The 21836-nt window shown below is 40.8% G+C and overlaps 1 protein-coding gene across 5 annotated transcripts in view; it reads left to right on the top strand.

Moving 5' to 3' along the window:
- Positions 1–21836, top strand: part of LUZP2 (leucine zipper protein 2) — a 373209-nt gene that overhangs the window by 300456 nt on the left and 50917 nt on the right. For 4 of the 5 annotated variants that reach the window (XM_075065232.1, XM_075065233.1, XM_032803713.2 and 1 more), the window contains one exon: positions 4931–5095. The exons of the other annotated variant lie outside the window; for it this stretch is intronic. In XM_075065232.1, coding sequence (XP_074921333.1) covers positions 4931–5095 — 165 coding nt within the window. The remainder of the gene's footprint in view (positions 1–4930; positions 5096–21836) is intronic. 5 annotated transcript variants of the gene reach the window in all.

The following is a 21836-nucleotide window of genomic DNA, read 5'->3' as shown; positions in this document are numbered from 1 at the left end:
ACCCAGCCAACAAGGAAGGCAAACGCTTAGACCTGCTGGGTCGCAAAGTGTATATGCCTCTTCAACTTACAATTTTGAATTGCCAATTATACCGCAATTCTGGCAAAGTACGACCATAGAAACTATAACAAGTTCATGGACTTTATTGAACACATCCAGACTACAAGAAACAACAGTTTACAGCTTTAGTTCCGAGGGCCAAATCATATCACGCACGGCTCTTCAAGCAGCTCTGGATTCAGCCAATACTGCAGCAAGATCCACCGCTACGCGGTGGTCATGCACCGAGGTTCATGGCTTTTCCTCTTCCTCTTTCCTCGCGAGGTTCAGAGCACCATAGAGGATCTCCCTTTTGATGGTGATAAACTCTTGCTTCCACCACTAATGAGGTGCTCCACTCAATGAAGGACTCAAGGCAACTCTTCGATCCTTAGGCATCCAAACCCTACAACCAGAAGGCGACAGTACAGATATCAACCTTACCACCGTCCACGCTACCCCTCATATACTCAGCATTTCCCAAGATCTCAGGATCAACAACAACACCACCAACGCCAGAGATCCAGATACAGCGGCGTCGCCCCAATTCTTCCGGGATGCCCAACTTCCTCCAACTAATAAGCAGATTTGAACCTTTGGTCAGGGTCTCGTAAACATCGTCCCAACTTCAGCGTATGCACTGCCTACAACTATCTTTGGACACCGCCTACAGCCATTTTTGCACCAATGGCAGAATATTACCACCGACAAGTGGGTTCCAGAGGTCATCACAACTGGGTATTCTATCCCCTTCCTCTCCTTACCTCCCATCCACCCACCCTCCCTGTCCCTCTTCAGAGACACCTTTCATGAGCCACACCTCCAGCAAGAAGTACAACATCTCCTTCACCTGGGTGCTATCGAACTTGTGCCCGAATGCCACAAGGGGAAAGGATTCTACTCCTCTTATTTCTTAACAGAAAAGAAAGATGGAGGATGGCGACTGATCCTCGACCTCAGGAGGCTCAACAAATTTGTCAAAAAGCAAAAGTTCAAGATGGTTACTCTCACCACCATATTTCCAGCCCTAGAGCATGGCGACTGGTTTTCAGCCCTCGACCTACAAGATGCCTACTTTCACGTCACTATCCACCTGGCCCACAGACGTTTTCTTCGTTTTACCCTCGGCTCAACGCATTTCCAATACAGAGTTCTACCATTCGACCTTTCCACTGCCCCTCGAGTTTTCTCCAAGCTCCTAGCAGTAGTCACTGCCTACCTCAGGAAGAAAGGAGTCATAATATTCCCTTACCTCGACGATTGCCTCCTGAAGGCCTCCACGTTCAACGAGGCCCTCCACTTCACACAAATCACCATCGAGTGCTTCCAATCCCTGGGCCTGCAAATAAACGAAAACAAATCCACATTAAGTCCTACCCAGCACCTGGAGTTTATAGGAGCGAGCCTCGACTCCACAACCGGACTGGCATCTTTCCCACCCTACTGATTCAATACCATAAAACTGCTGGCTACAAGACTTCGCAACAGCCCCCAGGTCATTGCCCGAGACTGCCTCCAACTACTAGGGCACATGTCCTCGTGCACTTTCGTGGTCCAGAACGCACGTCTCCACATGAGGTGCTTCCAAGCTTGGCTGGCCACGGTTTACAAACCAAACGTGCACTCACTATACAAACAATTGGCCATACCTTACTGAGTCAAGACTCTCTCATATGGTGGACAGTCCCCTACAACCTCTGCTCTGGAGTCCCCTTCCTCCAGACCACCCCAGCTCTGATGATGGCGACTGATGCATCCCTCACGGGCTGGGGGGCCCACATCTCTCACCAAACAGTCCATGGGCTATGGTCTCATTCCAAGACCTCCCTGCACATAAACGTTCTAAAACTTTGAGCTATACGGAATGCCTGACGCTGCTTCCTTCCACTAATCAAGAATCAGCATGTACGCATAATGACAGACAACATTGCCTGCATGTTCTACGTAAACAGACAAGGAGGGGCTCGTTCCCATTCTCTTTGCTCAGAGGCCAAAAAACTCTAGAATTGGTGCCTTGCGAACCACATCCGCATATCAGCTGCTTATCTCCCAGGGGTGATGAACACCACTGCTGACGAGTTAAGCAGATGTTTCCCTTCAGAGCACGAATGGGAGATAGACGAGGGAATCATTTACAACATATTTCGAACTTGGGGTCACCCAACCATAGATCACTTCGCAACTGCGAAAAACAAAAAATGCCTCAATTTCTGCTCCAGGGCGGGACTGGGCAAACACTTCCTTGGAGATGCATTCATGATCTCATGGCACCAGGACTTCGCTTATGCATTTCCCCCAATACCATTGCTCAACAGGGTCCTCATAAAGATACGAACGAATCTTGCCAGGGTGATCTTGATCTCACCTTCATGGCTGAGACAACCGTGGTTCCCTTTCCTCACCAGAATGTCAATTCAACCACCGATCTCCCTGCCTCTCATCCCAAACCTCTTATCACAGCAACATGGCCGGCTTCTTCACCCCAATCTCTCCATGCTTCATCTCAAAGCCTGGTACCTGCATGGTTCTCCCAATGAGAACTAGACTGTTCCGACCAAGTTCAGAGGGTACTTCTACACAGCAGAACACAATCCACCCATACCGCCTGTCTCCGAAAGTGGAAACGATTCACAAAATGGTGCTCAACCAAACAACTGTCTCCTACCTCTGCACCTCTTCCCTGCGTACTCGATTATCTATTGGACATTAAGCAATCCGGCCTTTCCTTCAGCTCCATCAGAGTCCACTTAGCTGCCATCACAACCTTTCATGGTACAGTTGACAATACCTCAGTTTTTGCTCATCCCATCACCAAGCGTTTCCTGAAGGGACTCCAAACTCTATATCCAGACATTAAGCCACCTACCCCTCCATGGGATCTTCACCTAGTATTGTCCTGTTTAACTCATCAACCCTTTGAGCCCTTAGCCACCTGCTCCCTCTTGCACCTTTCGATGAAAACAGCCTTTTTGGTGGCCATTACCTCCGCCAGACGGGTAAGCGAGATAGCAGTCCTTATGGCAGATCCACCATATATGCTCTTCTTCAAAGACAAAGTTACTCTACGCCTACACCCAAAATTCCTTCCAAAAGTTCACGCTTCATTTCACAACAATGAACTAATACGTCTACCAACTCTCTTTCCGAAACCACATGCAAACTCCTTCGAAACCACAATGCACACACTTGATGTGCGCAGGGCCTTATTCTTCTATTTGGACAGAACCAAACCCTTCAGAAACTCTCCTAGACTCTTTGTCTCCATCGCGGAGTGCTCCAAAGGCATGGCTATCTCTACCCAGAGACTTTCAAACTGAATCTCCGATTGCATACGACTCTGCTATCAGATAAAGAACATTACACCTCCAGCATTGATCAGAACACATTCCACTAGATCTGTATCTGCCTCTGTAGCCTTCTTACGTAAAGTACCATTGTCTGACATTTGTAGAGCAGCCACTTGGTCCTCCAAGCACACATTTGTCAAACACTATGCCCTTACTAAGGGCCCCCTCTCTGACACTTCAGTCAGGCAGATATTATCTATTGCATTCCCTGCTAGACCGACCAGTCCTACCTCCTTAAGATACACTCTTCGAGTCACCTAGAATGGAGCACCCACAGGGACATCTCTCGAAGAAGAAGAGGAGGTTACTCACCTTGTGCAGTAACTGCATTTCTCGAGATGAGTGTCCCTGTGGGTGCTCCACTACACCACTCCTCCTCCCCTCTACTTCAGAGTTGGGTAGCCTCCAGTTGTAGAGAAGGTAATCTTAAGAAATCAGGCCACCGCCCACTAGAGGTATACTCAGAGCGGGGGCCAGGCTCTGAGCATGCGTGGCCGCTACGAGTACTGCTGCAGAAATCTCCGATCAAAGGTGCAGGGGCGCACCAACACCTAGAGTAGAGCACCCACAGGGACACTCATCTTGAAGAACGTCAGTTACTGCACAAGGTGAGTAACCTTCTCTTCTCACAATATGTAGGAGGCACTCCCTATAAGTATACCATAACTCCCGGTATAATTATAGGAAGTGCTTCCTACATATTTTGAGAACAACCACCCATTTTACTATTCACAATTCTTGGATCCTGAGTGTTTTTTGTTTTGATCGGGACCATGTTAATTTTACAATTTCCCAATCCAAACCAAACTATGGATATATTATTAACTATATGACAGCATACACCTCTACCTTGATATAATGCTGTCCTTGGAAGCCAAAAATTTTTTTGCCGCGTTATAGGTGAAACCACATTATATCGAACTTGATTTGATCCACTGGAGTGCACAGCCCCCCTTCTTCCCCCCCCCCCCCGGAGTGCTGCTTTACCACATTATATCCAAATTCGTGTTATATCAGATTGCATTATATCGGGGTAAAGGTGTAATTGCATATGAGAGAGAGAAACTTTCTGTCACAATAAATATACTTGTGCAGAAATACTGAGGATCGTGAATGAGTTACACAATCCTAGATACCCACATGTACGTGTGTGTTTGTATGAAACACACAAATGAACATCTGTTTCTCTCCAGCAAACTTAAAAACAAAGGCTGTTACAGCCCTGATGTTTGGTAGATTACACCTTAGTTCCTTTCAATATAAGTGGTCTTTACCAGGATGTCTTTCTTAAGTGCAATTTTAAAGTTGCATGAGAATGAAAGGGAGTTTACTGTGACTTTCCCAGTCTGTTGGATGTGCAGTGTACATACTGTAATCCATGGGGCAATTATGTAAAGAGTGAGTTAAATTGCTTTAATTTCCTTTTCAAATAAGAAAGATTCCTACAGCTGTTGCCAAGTGTTTGGTTCAGAGCAGAAAGAAAACAAGCTACACTGTTCACTATAGCCTATCTTTAAGAGCTGATGACTTCTCATCTTCCCCAGGAGTCACAGCTGAAAGCTCTGAAGGAGACTGTACAACTCTGCCTGTCTTCTGTTCTGCACAATCAACCACCCGCTACGAATATATTCCCTTCAAAACCAACTGAGAAGCTGACATCTCAAGTTACAAATGACTCAAAAGTTCCATTTCAAGTGACAAATACCAAGGTACAATTTCCCCCCGTTTATTTTTTTTAAAACAGCTTTGAGAGTTTGTCTTGTAAGACCATCAAAGCGGAACTAAGGAGGATTTTAAATTCATTGAAAGATCAGGATGAATTCGAAAATAATTCTAAGCCTATTTCTGATGTCACTAATATTACTTTTAAAAAGTTGGAAAACAGCTACTTGCCAGTGAACAAAATTCTGTCTCTGCTGTTAAATGGAACCTGTTTTCTAGGAAAGTGGGCTTGTGAACACAATAATGGATTACATTAATTCATATTGGTTTTATAATTAATTGCCAGGCACTGAAAATTGTGTTTGATGGTCTATAGGCCTAAATGGCAAGAAAATTTCTGCCCACCATGTCTTCAAATATAGATGATACAGTTAGAAACACAAGATGCAGTGGGAGGCCCAAAGGAAGGGAATCTCTTTATTTGTTTTTCTCGGTTTGCTGATTGATTACATTTGGGGACCATGCAGAAGAGGTGGCTCTTTATGAGTGATCTCAGTGAAAGCACACTGGGCTTGAGAGAATGTGTGAAGCATATAAGTGCTGCATGGAAGAAGGCATGAATGGAATTAAAAATGAGACAATTAGATCTAGTGGGCTTGAGCTTGGATTCAGAGCTGGAAAAACACGGGTTCAAACCCTGTCTTGGATATTGATTCTATTCAGTCCCTGTGTTTTCTACAGGGTCCAGTCTGGTATGTGTACTCTCAGGCAACCTATGAGCACACCTGTCAGATCAGGTCAGCAGGAAAGATAAGTGGGAAATACCTAATTTGAGGGTCTTGTTAGGGTATGGGTCTCAATTAGGCACTTGGCTTCAGGATTTAGGCAGCTGCTTACATGCCAAACAGTGGAAATGCAGGCACCTAGCAGACTTTGTTGGTGGAAACTTAGGTGCCTAGGGAATTTAGCTATCTGCAGAGTTAGGCAGCAGCTGTGTGTGTGCATGAGGAGGTGAATATTTAAATTTTAGACTTAGCAGTTAGGCATCCAAATACCATTGTGGATCTAGCCCCTAATCTTTGCAGAGTGTAAGGATTTTACTATGATCAATAATAACAGTGAAAAAACAATTATCTTAATTTATATTTATTTTCATGTTTTGCCCTCATATCCAATTGTGTAAATCTAGGAAAAACTATTGGTTTCAACAGAGTTATTTGAGATTTACGAAGAAATAACTGAGATTACATATATAGTGTGCCCCTTTCATTCCAAAGGATCACAAAATACTTTCCTAAACTGCATATAGTAATCACTTCACCCACTGTAAAATGCAGCCATCTGTAAGGTGGGACATGGCAGCTGTATACGTGCATAATCAGGTCAGAATTTTAAACCAGGAATTAGTAAATCTTTGTGTCCAATTAAAACTGTAGAGTAACTTCAGTAGGCAGAACATATATATCCAATTAGGAATTTGATAAGGACATGGAGTATCACATAGCTATTCATGCAAAAAGTGCTGTGGAATCCTTAACAAGCATGAGTGGTCAGAACCTTCTCATGCAAAAGAACAGCATCTCCAGGAACAAACATTGTGCCTTTTAATAACACCATAGAAGATTACTGTTTCAGTGCTAATTTAGAAGAAAGAAAACCCCGTACACTGCTTCCTGCAATATCCTGGGATTTTCTTAGACGTCATACAGACCGTGCCCCACTGTGCTTAGTTTGTGAGATCTTAGGAGAACCCCTTCCTGAAATCCTATGTCTGCAAGATTCTTTGTTTTTACTGTACCAGTAGAAGTTTTATATATCTGCTTTGCTTCACCAATTGCTATTCTGCCATCATGCAAGAACAGTAATGCTTAGTAACAAGGGTCAAAGTGCCTTTGTGCATCTGGCTAATTTAGGTGTAGTGTCATAGACTACAGACTGATGCTGTCCAGCTCTCATTGGCTTTACAGACGTGCCTGCAGTACAGATTTTGAGGGAGTGGAAATAAAAGCAATGTAAAATGGAGTGAAGATTTTTTAAGTTCTGGGTTCTGAAAAAAGAAACATATATCTGATTTTTTCTGTATTCTTGTAAAATGTTGTATTTGTTGCCTATAACTATATATAAAACTTAGTTATGTCAGTATTTCCATGGTAATACTGTCAACAAACCTGAACTGATAGGCTTCTGTACATCTGTTCACAGGCATATGTTTGAATAAGAAAAGCAGTATTGCCTCTTCCTTAGTCTTGTTCACATTTCTCTGTACTTGGCACATGCTGTGAAAATGTCTGGGAAAATAATGGGTTTCAGTCCTGCTGTTCCACCCATTGACAAGCCATTATTATAAATCTGTGCATTATCTGTGATTATAAAATCACTGAAATCTGCTACTGTGAAATAGGTTGTCAAAGAATCATAGCCTAGGCCAGAATTATGCTCTCTGTACCTGAATTATATTATGGAAGACTTTTCATAATGCCCTCCATTGTTATGTGTGTAGTCCTTGACTTTGTCTTCCTATTACAAGCTAACTATCCCAAGCTATACATGTGTGTGTTTTTCCTTTCCTTCGTGCTTTCACACACATTTTCATACTGTAAACTATTTAATTGTGTATGTCCATTTTTTTAATATAAAGATAGGGATCCTCTATGGAAAAATGTTCATGAATCTTGTCATTTTTGATAAGTGTCAGTTTAACCTTCAGGGGAAAATGTGACACTTTACCTGGTAAATACCTTAACTTCAAAGGATTACTCATCCAGCTTGAAAAATTGCTTTTTAATAATGTCAAATTTACATACCACTTGCAAATTAAAATTTATATTGTGTGGTCCGTACCACTCAGGGACCATAGTCACTGGAATTGGTGCTAGTTCCTATTAGGGAGCATGAATGAGTAGATTGTACACTTGTATCAGTGGCTGACCATTAAAATCTTATAGGATGGTTTTGGCGCCTCACCTCCTAGTGTTTTGAGAATCAAGTTATCACAGGCAGAAAGAAGGGGAAGGAGGAGGATGTAGGAAGAATATTGCTTCTCTTGCCACTAGCCAACAGGAAGAATTGAGTATCTTAATTGTTATCCACAGTTTTGGTCTGTGTGGAGGTTGTTGATACAAGAACATTTATCTTAATAAAAATTAAAAGCTGTGGAGTTGGATAGCTCAGAAGCTTGGAGTATTGGTCAGTAAAGAAATTCTCACAGTTAAGTCGTGGAAATGATTCAAATCCAGTGACTGAAAACTCTACAATGTGAACTCCGTTTGGTGTCATATGTTGAATGAGTTGGTGATCTTGAATCCAATATTTAATGGATAAGACGGAGTTCATATACCAGAAATTACCCTACCACACCAGTAATTCACATCCTTATTGTCACTCTAAGAGAGGATAAAAATTAAATAGTCATGGGTGGACTTTTCTTCCCACTTACTGAACTGGACACTCAAAACCAGAATGGGAGATAAGTAGGCAGCACAGTGTGTAGAAGCTTGCACTGCCATTTCTGCCTCTTCCTGGGATAACAAGAGGACAGGAATATTAATTCGGCATTTCTATTGCCAGGCTGCTATTGCCATATTTCCTCCAGCTCTAAAATTCATTTACTTAAAACCAGCACCAAAAAAGTAATGGATAAAATTGGGAGAACAAGAAGAAACACAGGTTGATTGAATTTCTTTTTCTTCATAAAGGGCAACTGGAAGAAAACACATTGTCTTCCCTAAATCAATATATTTTCTGATCAAAGAGGTTTCTACTGTAAATAACACTTCCAATACTAATGTATGTAAGTGGACAGGGCATGTGCCACTATAAATAAACAACCTAAGGAACAGTCCCTGGGTGCAAGACAGCCTCATCTAGAGATCCTGTCACTTAGTCTGAGCTGTGAGAGTTCTCAAATTCTGGAACAGAGTTCTGCTGTCCTACATCAATTCTTAGCTGATGTATGGTCTCTATGGGGCCATAGCTAGCTGTCCTAAGTCATGGTATCCCCTACAACATCCAAGACCTGCTTAAATCAAAAAGCAAAGAAAGTCTGTACCTCCAGGGCCAGAGTCATGGAGAAGACATCTGCGAGATGTACCCCAAAATTGATATTTCAAGGAATAAGATATGTATCAGCTGACTAGCTGGTGCCATGGTGTCTTTTTCCAAATGTACTGCCTGGCAAAGAAAGTCCTTCTGCCCTGGTGGATGTCCTGTGATCTGAGGACTTGCAACAAATTAGGGATTTGAAATCCCTGAGAGTTTCATGCTTACAGGGGCAAACACTAATCCTTCCAATGCTACAGGACAACTTGGAGAAAACGCCACACAGGGACACTAAGCTTCCTAGCCTCAATTTAGGAAAATCCAGATTGGGCTAGCACATGGCTCATTCTTCTCTAGTAACTGTGACAAAGTTCCTCCTCTACCTTGGTGGGTCCTGCGCTTATTGGCGGATTTGTTCACCTCAGTGATCTTCCCCTCTTGTGGAACCCACAGTCTGGGTCAGCTTCTCCTGTGTCTGATCAGGAGTTGGGAGGTTTGGGGGGAACCCGGGCCCGCCCTCTACTCCGGGTTCCAGCCCAGCGCCCTGTGAATCGCAGCTGTCTATAGTGCCTCCTGTAACAGCTGCATGACAGCTACAACTCCCTGGGCTACTTCCCCATGGCCTCCTCCAAACACCTTCTTTATCCTCACCACAGGACCTTCCTCCTGGTGTCTGATAACGCTTGTCCTTCTCAATCCTCCAGCAGTACACTCTCTCACTCTCAGCTCCTTGCCTTCTTGCTCCCAGCTCCTCACACACGCTCCTTCTCCTCTGGCTCCTCCTTGCCTGACTGGAGTGAGCTCCTTTTTAAACCCAGGTGCCCTGATTAGCCTGCCTTGATTGTCTGCAGGTGTTCTAATTAAAGTAGCTATCTCTACTGCCTTCTAGAAAGGTCTTAATTGGCTCCAGGTGCCTTGATTAACCTGGAGCAACTGCCATTTGTTTACCAAAGTCCTAGGGATTTGTTTAGCCTGGGGCTAACATACCTGTTTCTCAGTACTTTACTGTAGCCATCTGGCCTTGCCCCATCACATAACATACAGTATCACCAACACTGGTAGTATTATCACAAGCATTATGATTTTGTCAGGAATTTTGCTCGAATTGCTGTAGTTTCCCCTTTCTGCCCCTAGAGAAGCTCTGGTTTCTGCCTGCTGTACTGGAATTGGGAGTTGGGCAGCTGTGGCACTTGGATGCGAATGCATAGACCTGAGGGGAGTGAAGGCAGTGGGCACCTGCCAGGGAACAGTGGGATCCTGAGTAACAATGAGAAGGAGTTGGGGACTACGTGCACAGAGCAGATGGGGCCTGTATTTACTATGTTCATTTCTGTTATGCATTTAAAGTTGAATTTTCTACCTTTAATTGTCACAGGCTCGAGTGTAAGCAGGGGGATTAAAAAACTAGAAGACAAATCAAAAAACGTAGTTTGGCTAAAAATCATATCTATTTTTAAGAGTAATCTTTTGATTTTGGAGGTTCAGATTCATGAAGCTTGAACTCTTGCAGTTGGCAACACCACATCTGTTGCTTCTCGAAGGCAGCATAAGCAGTTTTTTAGGCTCTGTCTTGTCCTTTTTTTCAAGGAGATTAGGTAGGACCATGTCTGTGTCAGTAAAAATACCAAGGAGAATGTGACTGAGTCATATTTTGTAATAATTTTGCAAGATCTTCCCAACACAGCAGTTATTCCCAGTATCCTGCTACAGGTTCTTTAAGCAAATACAGTAATGTATCATTTCAACTATATCCTCTTGTGGAAGGTCAAGAAAAAATCCAAAATCAGAAAAAGTTTTTAAAATAATTTGTGTTTGCTAAAATTAGAACCAAGGCTGCTCACATCATTTATCATAATATCCCAATTTAAATGCAGGTTATGACCTTTTTTGCACAAGGCAGTCACACATTCTTCTATGAAGAGCATATAAAACAATACAAATTTAGTTATAGGATTATTTTTATCCTAATAAGAGAGAGTACTGTTATAATGAAAACTTTTCTAATGTGTATAATTTTTTTCTCAGGGTGACCTCTGTTATCATAACATGTTGGAAAACCTCATTTTTGAAAATTATTTTTCTTGGCAACAGCTTGAAATATCTTGCCTATGACATTATAGCTCAGTGGTTTGAGCGTTGGCTTGCTAAACCCAGGGTTGTGCGCTCAGTCCTTGAGGGGTCCACTTAGGGATCAATCTTGCTTTGAGCAGGGGGTTGGACTAGATGATCTCCTGAGGTTCCTTCCAACCCTAATAATCTATGATTATGCCATTGAGCACCCACACATTTCTTGTTTGTAACAGTCCCACCATTTAGACTAAATGATGTGTGTCATTCAGCAAGTAACATTCTTCTGAAACATAGATTTCAACAGCAAGGAACATACCAGGCTACTTATAGTTCATTTGCTTTTAACAAAGGACTTTTGAAAGAATCTGACAGTTTGGTACACAAAATGTGACTGACTTCATCCAAGATAGATACCATGAGCCACTCATTTCTTCTCCAGACTGTGTCCATGACTGAATGGCATGAACTGAATTTTTCCCAGATTTTCCTTCTGCCTCACTGACTGCTTCTTCATTATTGTTGTCTGTGAATCATCCACCTCATCTCTGTTGGTGTTTCCCTTTGCCAAGTCCTCTTTTTTTCCCCTCTGTCTGTGCACACCCCCAAGATGATCTCATCCATGCTTTTTGTCTCTCATCCCACCTTCTGATTGCTGCAGACTTCCTTTTCCCCCAAGCTTACATCTCCCTCTAGATCTCCCGTTTCTCCTTCAAACTTAAACAAATCTGAATATATAATTTTCCTTCCTCTACAGTTGCTCTGTCCCCAGGGATGGCTCCAGGGATTTTGTCGCCCCAAGCATGGCAGGCAGGCTGCCTCCGGTGGCGTTCCTGCGGAGGGTTCGTTGGTCCCGCGGCTTCGGCAGACCTCCCGGAGGCCTGCCTGTGAGAGGTCCGCCGAAGCTGCGGGACCAGCGGACCCTCCGCAGGCAAGTAGCTGGGGGCAGCCTGCCTGCTGCCCTCATGGCACCGGCAGAGTGCTGCCTGTGGCTTACCGCCCCAAGCACGAGCTTGGCGTGCTGGGGCCTGGAGCCACCCCTGTCTGTCCCTCTAGTGTGTCTGACTCTCATCATTCCCCTTTTTAGTCTACCCAGCATGTTGCAATTATATTATTGTTAGTTTAAATATTTTTATTGTGGTGGCACATAGAGGCCCCAGTCAGTGATCAGGGCCCCCATTGGTTTAAGAACTGTGCACATACATAATGAAGACAGTCCCTGCCCAAAGGAACTTACAAGCTAATCAACTTTCTTTCACCCTACTTTGACCATATCCAACGCCTCTTCCCCACCTACTCCCACCACAGCCGGAATCACTTCCTTATAATGGCTTTCCACTTCTCTGAGTATCACATTTGAACTCCCCACCTTCACTTTCAAGGTACTGCATAGCTCTGCTACTGCCTACATCTTAGCTCTGTGCTCCATTTACTTTCACACTATGTCCTTTGTCCTGATCTGCCAGTCATGTGTTTACCATTTCTTTTAGTAATGCCACCAGTGGTTAAATCCAGAGGTAGTGTCTTCTCATTTCTACAAAGCACCAGGAAAACTGATGGCACTATATAAATATTTAATAATAATCTCTCATTTGAAGTCCAGACCTGAAGTTCTTACTCAGGCAAGACTCCCGGATGTTTCACTGGTAGTTTTGCCTGTATTAAGATTTCAGGATTGGGAGCATAAATTCTTTTAACCTGGAGACTAAAAACTCCATCTTCCAGTCCTTTTTTTCTACACTTCATTCACAGTATGTTTCTGCACTAACCCAAGGCAAAATTAAGATACCAGATTCAGGCTGCGTTGGTTTGGCTCCATTGATGATTTCTACCTAAAAGGCCAAGTTTTGCTCTCAGAGGCACATGTGCAACCTCCTTGCACTACTTGTAGCTCCAAGTAACTCAAGAACAAAATTTGACCTAAAGTAGGTTGAAAAATCCTCTACTACTCCTACAGAAAAAGTTAGAGAATTCGTGTGATTGTTTCAGGAGAGGATAAGGGGAGGGGTCATTTAGATTTGTAACAGATGCAGATGATGGGTGTGTTTTTCTGTATTCTGAAAAAAGTATTCCTTTGTCAGTGTTATGGAAATGGGGACAGAAAAAAAAAAGCATTGCTGCCATTTCATTTGCTCCAGCAAAGGATGATTGCTAATGTATTTATAAATACTACTGTTAAAACTTGGTGTTTTATGTAGAAATCATCATCATCCCCTACTGCACATTAGCCCAGTCTGCTGTGTAGGCTTTTTTTTTTTTCTTTTTCTGTCTTGAGAATGATTTGGAAGCTCACTGTAGTGGTTCCCATATCTTAAATCCCTTATTTTATCTCTATTTTCTGATGTCTCTTCAATGTAGACAAGCTTCTTTCATTTCCTCAGAAAGCTTCCTTTGTACGAGAGTAGCTCTTTTGCCACAGTGATGAGTTTTAAGGAAGAGTTGGTGAGCTGACCTTATGTGCTAGAAAATGTTTAATATCAGCATTCATTTAACCAAAAGGTGAAGCTGTTTAGTTTATTGCTAGTTTTAAAGGAGTCTTCATTATTAGCACATTAGCTTTATAAATATTTTTATAGCCAACTGCAACCAGTTGAATTTGTAAGAAAAACACCTGACATCTATTTAATCAAAATCGTTAAAACATTGTAGTTTTCTTGAATATTTAATGTCATAACCTTTATAACTTCCTGTAATTCAAAAGGCAAGCTGACTCTCTGACCTCCCTTCTTCAGCTTTATGATTCACCCCATTATTCTGCTTGAATGCCATTCTTTGCCTTAATATACTATCATGTAAAACTGTAGATAGGCAGTATTGTTATTATACAACCTAGCTGAGAATTCCACAGCTGTATCCTTGTCTTCACTCGACACTCTAGAATGAGAGGTGTGGTCAGTGGAGTGAGGAGATGACCTGGAGCCAGATATTCCCAGTCTCTCTTTTACTGCCTGTGATTGACTAACAGCTTTACTCTGGAGAAGTAATTTAACTGGACTGTGTCTATAACAGCAATAATAGACATATTTCTAACCTGTATCTTATTTCACTGTATCTAGTCCCCATCACCATGCATCTAACTAATGTACTTCACAAGGACGCTGTGAGGCTATATGTTTATTGTTGCAAAGCACTATGAGAACAGCAGATGAAAAATACTATATAAATTTATTGTGTTTAATCTCGTATGGATCCAGATCCTTGAGTGCAGCCCAGGCTACGCTCAGCACAAGACTAAGGACATGAAAAGATCACTTGAAGCAATCTTTGGCTCATCAAAAGCAGCTGAGGTCCAAAATAGTCTACATTATTACTTAGAGGAACTTTTTGGCTGTTCTAAGTTCTGCTATCTGCCATAGCCTTCTAGAGGCTCTGGCCACATTTTCTTCCATCTCCAATATGCCTCCTGCGTCCGCCATACAACCAGAGAGAAACTGAGATTACTTTACCTATATTTCATATGTTTTTAAAAATGTTACTTTGACAAACAGCATTACTTAATATCTTTTTATAATGACTAGCCAAATGGCAACTGACATAATTGATGGACAGATTTTTTTTATCACTTCGTGTAAAATATTAGTCATGTTCAACAGGAATGGATAGGAAAATCAATATAAGGTAAAACTTTCTGTTAAATTTTAAAGCCTTACAGTTTGGATACACTGTCTTTTACAAAAATACACACACACATACACATCCCCATATGTGCGATCCCAGACAGACTGTCCAAAGTATTTTATTGTTCCATTTGCTGCTAAGTATAATGAAAGTGCAGCTAATACAAAGCAACAGGGAATATATGTATCTATGCATATTCTATGGTAGTGGGCCTATTTTAAGTTTATAGTAGTGCTTTTTTCTAGCACCGACTTTTGATATTATAAAATTTGAACAAATATAGTGGTATCCTAATTATAATTTTAAATGGCTTACATAGCTGAATGTAATTTGCCAAAACAATCTCAAAAGAATTTTGTTACTAGGAATCCATTATGAGTATTAATGTAGTTCCCTTATATGTAACATATATTATTAATTAACTGTTAGATGTGTTCAGTTAAACCTTATAAGAGGCTAACTAGGAACATTAGAGTTGCTGTTAAATATTCCTGTCTTGAATCTGTCTAAACAAAGATATAATTTAGAAAATTTCTGCTAGGAAAGAGTATTAATTGCTTCCAATGGATCAGGCAGTTTGACCTTTAAAACACAACCACAGTCTTTACATCTTCTAATAATTTAATGGAAATGTTGTTTTGAATCATCAGCCATTAAAAAAAAAATCCACAATGCCTTGGACATCAACAATGAAGGAATTCAATTAGCTTTTGTCTTGAATGATTTGAGAAACAATCTGCTGGCCTAACATGAGGTGCTGGCAACTCTCAAGAGCTTAATAGAACTTCATCTCTGATTTTACATTTGAAATCTAGCAAAAACTAAAAGTTATGTTTGACTTTTACGAGGAACCAATTTAAACAGTCTGACTGAAGCTAACCTCCTATGACTGGAAAAACTGGCCTCCAAAGGCTCATGAAAAACACAAAGACAAAATCCCACCATGAAACCTCAGCCTGAATTGGCTGTGTGGAAACAGAAGATTTCTTGTTAAGTAATCTTCATGACCAGCACAATTATAAAATAATGAACATTTATTTTTTGTCATTACTAAATGATCTGGGATAGCTTGCTAAGCACTTAAACATACATGTCCCTGATCCTGTAGTGAGTTTATTCTGTTCACGGCCAGGAGATAAGGGCCATGGCTTTATACTCAGAGGCTCCCAGTTGATAAAACAACTCCAGAGGACTGCTGGCACTCACAGTGCAACCTAGAAAAGCCTAGAAGTTTACCCTTAGTAGTTTCTGATCCTTTGTACAATCTACAGCAAAGTCTCTTTCTGAAACCTAGTACATGCTGCCACATGGATAAAAGACCAGAAATGGTCAATGAAAAAGACATTTTAGTTAGATTATTTTTCTATTTTTTCACTGAAAATATTATTCAATGAAAAACTTCTAGATTTCTTTATATGTGACTAGAGCTTGTTGGGAATTTCCAGCTAAACATTTTTTCATAGGAAAATTCTGATTTGTCAAAATTGAAATGATTCTTGGGAAAGGGTCAGTTTTGATGACTTTCCTAATTCAAATACATTTTGAAAGAAAAGTTTTTAAATTGTCAATATGGGATTTTTCAGCATTTTCAACATGAAAAGTTTAGTTTTTTGGTTTGAAAGGCTTTTTGTTTGAAAAATTTAGTTAATACTAAAAACGGACATTTTTTTCTAAAAAGTCACAAACCAGCGCACAACATTTTAAGATTATTGGAACAAAACATTTTGATTGACTTGACCCAAAATTTTTTGTGGATTATCAATTTGAGAAAAGTTTTAAGATTTTAACTTTTCATCCTGATTCAGGTTGGGACATAAAAATAGTTTCCCATCCAGCTCTATCTGTGATCTCATCTTCTGTGAACTATGGCTCTTCTCCCTCTTTAATTCTTTCTGATATTTGTGTTTTTTCAACCTTGCCTTTCTGCCATTACAAATGCTATCTCTATGACATATTGGAACCTACATAGTTTTGTCTGGGTAGACTGTAATTGCCTATGAAGTATTCTGTGATATTCTGTGTGACTGATGCTTTAAAAACATAAAATGTGTTGTATAAATGAATGTTCAGTAGCCTATGACTAATTACTTTTTCCTGTCATGGTAGTTGCCAAAATCAAAACACTAGCATATCAATAAGTTTCTCTAAATACTTCAGTTTCTTCTGAAATTTGATTGTCGAAGTATAACTGCTTATAACAGTGTGTTGATGGTGTTCTCCTGGTTCATGAAGCTGCCCACATTCACTGAAAGCTAGGGAGAGTCAAATCAGCAGAACGGTGAAGCAATAGAAAGTTCCTACATCAGGGCCAAACTGTGAACCTAATTTAAGTCAAAGGCAAAACTCTCATTAAATTCAGTGGGTTATGGATTTAGCCTTTAGGAATTATTAAAGAAAAACTAAACCAAGATGGAAACCACCAAAAACGGGGAAATTCACATTGTAAATTGCATTATTCTCCAAAACCAGTACTTAGAACTCTCCCAGTAATATAGGGATATTCAGAGACAGAGATTACCTAGTCCTTAAAACAGCCCTTGGTCCATCTAGTTACAGCTTTAGCCATTTTACGTGAAAAATCTACTGTAATCTCCACTGGACAAGTCCCTCCAGCTTTTGCAGAACTTAAACCTTCATTTTTTTAAAAAAATGACTGTAGCCCTTATGGTTTCTTGATAAGTGTACAGAATGACAGCTTTAAAGCGCCACCACCAAGCAATAGGTGATGCCCAAACAGCGGAAGATTAGAGTGGGGATGATGATGTTGCTGAATGGAGAGAATGGCTTGCAATGATCTGTGGCTCAGGCTGGGGCTTGGCTTGAAGTGCCAATGTATTTCAGCCTGGCAAGTAAATGTAGTCCTTGGGCTACTAGGTGTTGGATAGGGCTGGTCAAAAAATTGGAATCTTTCATTACAATTAAACATTTCTGCAGTAAAATATTGGATTCGGTGAAACTCATGATAGAGTTGGTTCAATGATAGAGTTGGCTCATGATAGGATGATTCAGTCATATGGAAAGATTACAATGCATCTCAGAGGTGTGGTTTGGGCAGCAAGCAGGGAACAAAGTGTGGAATAAAAGCATTAGGGACCCAGAAGTACAACTTCCAAAAGACACTGTGGTGGCTCAGGCAGAGATTTAATTTACCTTGACCAGAAACAAAAGGTTTCATATTGGGTCAACAAACTGTGAAAGACGCATTTTGATTCAGGAATGTCAAAACATTTAGTTTCAATAAAAAGATGTTGACACAAAAAGCTTTAACATTTCCAAACTGAAATTCTTTGTGCTGCAAAATGTTTAGCTATTTCAACATTTTGTCCCAATTTGGCATGAAAAACAAATATTGAAATGTGGGAAATAGAAATTCTAGTTTTCACTCAGCTCTGGTGTTGTATAAGGTTTTCAAGTCATTTCTTAAATACCGGTGACCATATTTAACCTCTCATCTCATGATACTTTAGTCATAAATAAATATCTACAGCTACTACTAAACAAATATGAACCATAACGTAGCCTACAGTGAAATATCAATACCAACTTGGCTACCCGCTAACAACCTTATAGTCTGCAATACAATACACTGAAGTAACATATTGTTGTCAGTGAAATTGGACAGTTCAAACTATTAATTTTTATATATCCATAGATTTTAAAGCCAGAAAGGTCTATTATGAATGTCTAGTCTGACAGCTTGCATAGCAAAGGCCATATAATTTCACCATAACACGAGTCTCTATAGCTTGAGCTATATTTTATTTTAGCTGTTTACTTCTGCCCTAGAAACTCTTTAAATTAGTGATGATATCTTTGTCCACAGCACCAGGAATTAATGCAAATTACAACCTTAGTAGATATTTAACTGACATTTATTTCTTATCCTGTAATATTGTTGTTCACTGTGAATCACTTAGGACCAGATTCTGCTTTGGCCTTACATGGGTGTGCAATGGGAAGAAGGCCAAGGGGACTCTTCCCTTCTCCTTTCCATGGTCCATGTAACAGCCCAACAGAGTTACAGACCCTACTCCCTCCCTACTCCCCACAGGTGCATGTTGCCTCCTATACAATAGTCATCAGAGCTGGTAAGCCAGTGCGCAAGATAGGGGTAGTGAGCTCTGCTGTACAAAGGAATGTAGCGGCAAGCATACTGAATCAGTGCCCCTCGGTCCTCCAGGAGACATTCTGCCTCCTTAAATGAAAACACCTCCTGGTACTCCAAAAGGTTACAATCCAGCCTATAATTATTATTTATTGTTTAGATTGCAGAATGCAATCTTCCATTTGCTAAATACATTCCAAACTCAGAGGAAGATGCAGTATTTGCTTCAAAGAACATACGGCCAGATCTTCAGCTGGTTTAAATTGGCGTAGCCCCATTGAAGTCAATGGCACAATGAAGAATTACACCAGCATGGGATCTGGCCCACAGTCTAAAAAGATAAAATAAAGAAAAAGTTGCAGGAAAGGAATGCTCTTAAACACATCACACTCCCCTGAGCTCAAATGGGAAATGTTCAGATGGCTCCAGCATTAACAATAAAAAAAGATGTGTTAGAACAAATGGTGCGGAAATAAATTAATTTATTAGTAAATAGTCTTTCAGGCATCTGCCACTTTTCCCTCCTCAGACTTTTGTCACTACCGTCTTCCGTTATAAAGGATGCCCTTCATTTTCAATCAAAATGTACTACATCCTGCATGAACTGCTATTACCTTGCTTCATTATTATTCTAAATTATTTATAATAGCATCCTCAATTGTTTCATTGAATCCTGGCCAGTTTGCCTTTTGAAAGTTCCATCGTGGGTTAAGCAATGACATGATTTCGAGAAATTCAGTCCTAATATGGATTATAACTGGTCTATGCTGACTTTGTGGACAGTTACCAAGAATAATTCAAGATGCATTCTGATGAATTCCAAATTAGTCTTTGGTGAGGAAACAGACGTCCCGGTTTCAGTCTCCGTTCCAGTGAGCAGAATGAAAAGTGCCTTTGCCTTTTGGATCCAAAAGGCAATGTGTGTCTTGATGTGTTTGATTCCTCAACTGTGTTGGCCACATTATCATTACTTTCATAGCCCTGAATCATGTGTTTGCTATAGAAATCAACAACATATATAGATGGGTGATAAGCCGTGGGGAGAAGGTCAGTCTGTATTTGGTAGTTTATACATTTTAACTACCATTATCTTGGTGATTCTATGAATGACATGATTCCACCAAAGCCTAAACATTTAGATTGTTTCACCCAGCTCATTCAAATAGCTGCAAGAAAAATTATTCCGTCATAGGCATTGAAAAGGACACATCCCATGCTGGAAATCAGGAACAGAAAGATAATTAAAGATGTACCAAATGACTGGCAGCCCAAATAGAGTGACTGAACTTAGCTCTCCATCAAAAATGGATCAAGATGATTGAAGCTCTGGACTTTACTCAGTTCAGCCATAAAGCTTGGCGTGCAAATCCAGTGAAATATTGAAACCCTTAAGTCTCAACTGATGTGACTGCAAGAACACTTCTTATGATCTCAAAAGCCCCAGGGGAGAACCTTATTAATTGCAAAGTGCTCACAGAGCTCAGACGATCAGCTCACTACCTGATTCCTTCCCACATCATTCCTCTTCACTGTTGAGGAGGTAAGGCCCTCTCAGTCACAAAAGCCCAAAAAGCTGCAGGACCTGATGGTGTCTTTCCAGAATTTCTTTAAAATCTTGGTGCCAAGGAATGGAAATAGCAGCACTGTTCTCCAATATTCGTTCTTCAGGATTTGTCTCTAGGATCTAGTGCAAGACTAAAGTACATTCCATTGCCAAATCCGGGAGGCCAACCAGCAATCCTTCATTGTACTTGTTCTTATCACTTCTCTTGTATAATATTACTCTCAGGATAATGCTGCTTGTTGAAGCAGTGTTACCAGATGAACAAGTGGGTTTCTGACATACCACAGCTGCACCAACCAAGTATTATCCTTAACAACTCACACTGAGTTAAGAATCCAGAAAAACTCAAGATTGGGGCTGCTTTCTTAGACTTATCTACCACTTATGACACTTTATAGTGTGATGGACCCTCTGGAAAGCCAGCAAAATTATCCCATGCAATGTAATAATAAAATTGTTCCAAACAGTTCTGACCAGTGATATATTTCATGTTTGCTTTGGTGACCAGACCAATCAGCCACACCCTGTCACTGATGGCCTATCACAGGGATTAATTCTAGCACTGATCTTGTTTGCTGTCTACCCCAGCAACCTTCCTCAAACATCCTCATAAAAAGTCTGTCTATGCTGATGACTTTGCTCTGACTAAAAAGGCACAGGATTTACCTTTCATAGAACAAATCTTGACTTAGGATAGTAAAAATATGAAAAATATTTCTTATGTTTATGACTAAATCCAAACCCCACTAAGACTGTTGTGTCAGCAATTCAGATAAACAATGAAAAGGCCAGAGTGAAACTAAACATGGACTTCCATGCTGAGCAGATAAGACATGATCTCACCCCCAAAATATCATGGTGTGACATTAAACCAAATGCTCACACATCACCAGCATCTGAAAAATATCCACGACAAAATAAAGATTCATGTAAAATTCACCCAGAAACTGGCAGGAATGACCCGGCTAGCCAGTGCAAAAACACTTCAGACTTCTTCACTGTCAACTTAACACCTTCATGTGGACCGGTATGATCATCGTAAAATTAGCACCACATTTGTGGTTTCCCATACTGGCCCACATCCAATCACTTCAAATTTGTCACCACATGAGAATCATTCAGGAGTCCCATATTTGAGGGAACAAGGATTTCCAAATGCGTGAAAACCTAAATAATATACAAATGCTCTGACTTTAATCTAGAAAATCTTTTTGGCTTGCAGTGCAAGAGCTTGAAAACTTTGGATCTTCCCTTGAAGATCAGTGACAAGGAAGGCAGATGGACACTAAACAAACACCTCATCAAGGTTCCAGCCAAAGAATCCAGTATTTTTCATGCCGATGGAAAATATAATCCACTTGGAATGGTATCTGCACATCACATGGCAGATGCACCT

This window comes from Chelonoidis abingdonii, chromosome 4 (genome assembly GCF_003597395.2).
Source record: "Chelonoidis abingdonii isolate Lonesome George chromosome 4, CheloAbing_2.0, whole genome shotgun sequence".
In the NCBI taxonomy this organism is placed as follows: domain Eukaryota; kingdom Metazoa; phylum Chordata; order Testudines; family Testudinidae; genus Chelonoidis; species Chelonoidis abingdonii.
Note: the sequence above shows the minus strand (reverse complement) of the source record. Positions and strands in the feature narration are given on the sequence as shown.